The 3,405-nt window shown below is 38.9% G+C and overlaps 1 protein-coding gene across 1 annotated transcript; it reads right to left on the reverse strand.

Annotated features, from left to right (window-relative positions):
- Nucleotides 1–1,265: 1,265 nt before the first annotated feature.
- LOC105973251 (hypothetical protein) lies at nucleotides 1,266–2,527 on the reverse strand. Its single transcript, XM_012998272.2, has one exon. It carries the CDS (start codon nucleotides 2,410–2,412, stop codon nucleotides 1,408–1,410), a length of 1,005 nt encoding a protein of 334 aa, XP_012853726.2. The 5' UTR covers nucleotides 2,413–2,527; the 3' UTR covers nucleotides 1,266–1,407.
- Between the last annotated feature and the right edge of the window lie 878 nt (nucleotides 2,528–3,405).

Consider the following 3,405-nt stretch of genomic DNA (forward strand, 5'->3'; position numbering starts at 1 on the left):
CATTTCCTATCGAACAAAACAAGGGTCACATTTTTTTTTCCCAAGAGTTGAACCTGTTTTTGGCGATGAAAATAATAATTCGATGGTGCAATATGCTATTTTTGAAATTAATGGTGTATTGTGCTAAATGACATTAGTTTTGAGGGTGCAAAATGCCATTTACCCTAATGTGATCCAAATATTACAAATTCTAGCAAATTACGATCAACCCCCTAAGGTGATGTCAAATTACAAAAATTCCTCATGTTTGGGTAATTATAACTACAACTTTCACATATGCATTCTCATACGAAAAACCCCCTATTTCAATAGGTAAACTTGACACCGTAAGAATAGATATGTAAGACAATAGATAGAGTTGTTGTTAATACCCAAATGACTTTATCTTAGATGTATGGCCGTAATTTGCCCAATTAGGCAAATTAAAACTTTTGATTAAATTATCCCATTTCTTTGTTATTTGATTTATAAATTGCTAAATATTCTACGAAAAGGTTTATTTTAGATTTACTTAAAAAGCTACAAAATACCCAATTTCGACTCATTTTAAAATTTTGGGTAAATTTCAACCAACCCCTGAGATATGGTCAATTTATGAAAAAATCCATATTGTTTGGATAATTACATCTACCCCTTCTACTATAATTTTTTTCTTACATCTCCACCCTTATGGTGTCAAATTCAACATAATCATCTAGAATTCATGGATTATGCTCTAGTTTATACTCGTTTTGTTTAAACATACAGTTTTTTATGCACCACAATCTGATATATACAAGCCAAAAAAAAAAACCCACATTAATATATTATGATTATCTTGCTTCAAAATGTGGAGTTCGAATGGGATGAAACGGGTACAAAAGTGATAATATTCCATATAATCTCGAAGATTCCACTAAATTTGAAACCGTAAGAGGGTGGTTGTAATTATCCAAACAAGAAGGGGAATTTTTGTAATTTTACCATATCTCAGGGGTGGTTGTAATTTACCCTTAATTTTTTGTTTTAGACCACTCAAATTTTGCATTGTAGGAAGGAGATAAGCTGGGATTTTATTTGCTAGCTTCCTTTATATAAAGATTTTCATTTGTAGAGAAGGTGAATAACTTGAGCTTCACCTTTCAATCATTTGTTTTGTGTCTTTCACTCAGACATTTCACCAAACACTTGTTGAGCACCCATCATCAAACATTTCCAATACACCACAGGAAATTCTGCAAATTATTACTATAATCCAATTCACCAATTCAAATAAACAAAATATATTTTCCAACAAATTGCTAATTTTTTTTATTTTTCTCTTCTTGTTTTCTGTATATATATATGAAGATGAAACAATAGAAAGCATGGAGAGTGGAGACATACATTACAACTAATTACAATCCCAACAATTAAAATAAAAAAAACTCAAACTTCAAATTGCTCAAGCTGCACATCCTTAGACTTAAGAGGAACATACTCTCCAAGATAACCCCCAAGATGATCAGCCAACGACGACTTATCGATATTTTCGTGGTGATACGATTTGCATACGAAGTAAATAATCGTCTGCGTAATAAGTCCGAAGAGCATCCAAATCGACATCAAAACGAGGCAAAAAATCCCAAATCCAACCCTAGCACCAACCCCTTCTCCATCACTACCCACCACAACAAGAAACTCGAAGATCAGCTGAATCCCGAAGAAGAAAACGCCGACGACGAAGAAAACCGCAAACGACACCCACATGTTCCCCTTGATCAACGCCTGGCTCTTCGCCATCGCGTTCAACCCGTAGCTCTCCTCCAACACGGAAACCACGGTAGCCAGATGCCATATTATCGTTATATAAAAGAATCCAGCAAAGTAACAAACCCCAAACAGGATCAGAAAAAGCGTCCCGACAACCGGAACCGACCCGAACAACACAGCCCCCAAAAACAGGGCGATTATCGAAACGACGTTGTACGCGAACACGATGACGAAGTTCCATATGAAAGTGACGACGAGCCTCTTCCACACCTTGGGGACGACGCTCATGACCTTTCTGAAGGCGATTTCCTTGGCGGTGTAGATGCAGGCGATGGTGTAGACGACGGCGGAGGTGGAGAGGAGGGAGAGGACGATGAAGAAGACGAAGTATCCGATTTTGAAGAGGAAGAAGGCCGTCCACTCCGACGAGAGGGCGCCGGAGATGCGGTCGTGGGTGCGGGTGCCCTCGGCGGTTCTGTCGAGGATGAATTCGTTGAGCATGATTTTGGAGAAGAGGAGCTCCGAGATTTGGATGTGGGCTAAGTAGATGAAGGAGAGGGGGAGGATTAGGGCGAGTGTGATTTGGGTGAAGATCTTCCGCCATGATGAAACTATTGTTATGGATTCTTTCAGGATGCCGAAGAACCCTAGGAATTGGATTTCTTCTTGTTCTCTGTCCATTGTTGTTCTATCTTTTCTTTTCTTTTGATGATCTGTGAGAAATTATTTTAGAGAGAGAAAGTTGGAGAGAGAAAGAATGGGGACGTTGTATAGGGCAGGAATTGACTTGTTTGGAGTTTTATTTGGGCAGTTTTGGACTTGGGGTCAATATAGGGGGAATACATTGATTAATTAATTAAAATAATAATTAATCAAGAAACAAATGCAATGTACACAAATTTATATTTGTATAAACCGTAAATGACAAACAGCTTCAAGTTACGAAAATTCCCTCCTGTTTGAGTAATTACAATCATCCTCAACTATAAATTTTCTTACATGTCCATCTTTGCGGTTTCAAATTTAGTGGACTCTTCGAGATTATATGGAATATTATCACTTGTGTACCCGTTTTATCCCAATTTGATTTTTTTTTTTAATTTAACACCCTCCAATTAGACACGGCCACGAGCCGGTTCGGGCTGGTTCCGGGCCGGTTCGTACCGGTTCACGATTCACTTTTTCCGGAACCAGAACCGGCCCGTCATATGCACGGTTTGGCGGGCCTAGTCGGTCCGCCGGTTCCGGGCCGGTTCCGGGTCGGGCCGGAAAATTTGAATTTTTATTTTATTTTATTTTATTATTTTTTTTGAAATATTTGATGAAGAAGTAAATTATATGAAAAATTGGAGTGTGAGAGTATTTATAGAAAAAAATGTGTGTGTGTGGGGGGGGGGGAATTCAGAAAAAACAAATAACGGCCGGTTCACTAGCCGTTATTTGCTTTTTTTTTGAAATTTTTTTATTTTTTTATTATTATTTTTTTATTAATTATTATTTTTTTAAATCCGGGTGAACCACCGGGTCGGCCTGGCGGTTCACGGTTCACCATTTCATAGAACCGGGCCTGTCCCGGGGACGACGGGCCGATTCACGGGTTCCGGGCCGGTTCACCGATCAACGGGTTGCGTCGGGTTGTCAACGGGCCGCTTCCAGGCCCAAAACCGGCCCATG

The sequence above is a fragment of the Erythranthe guttata genome, chromosome 8 (genome assembly GCF_056151865.1).
Source record: "Erythranthe guttata isolate IM_541 chromosome 8, IM_541, whole genome shotgun sequence".
NCBI classification, from domain to species: domain Eukaryota; kingdom Viridiplantae; phylum Streptophyta; class Magnoliopsida; order Lamiales; family Phrymaceae; genus Erythranthe; species Erythranthe guttata.

What these genes read in the sequence shown, in the direction of transcription:
- LOC105973251 (XM_012998272.2), bottom strand. Translation starts at nt 2,412, where the DNA reads ATGGACAGAGAACAAGAAGAAATCCAATTCCTAGGGTTCTTCGGCATC.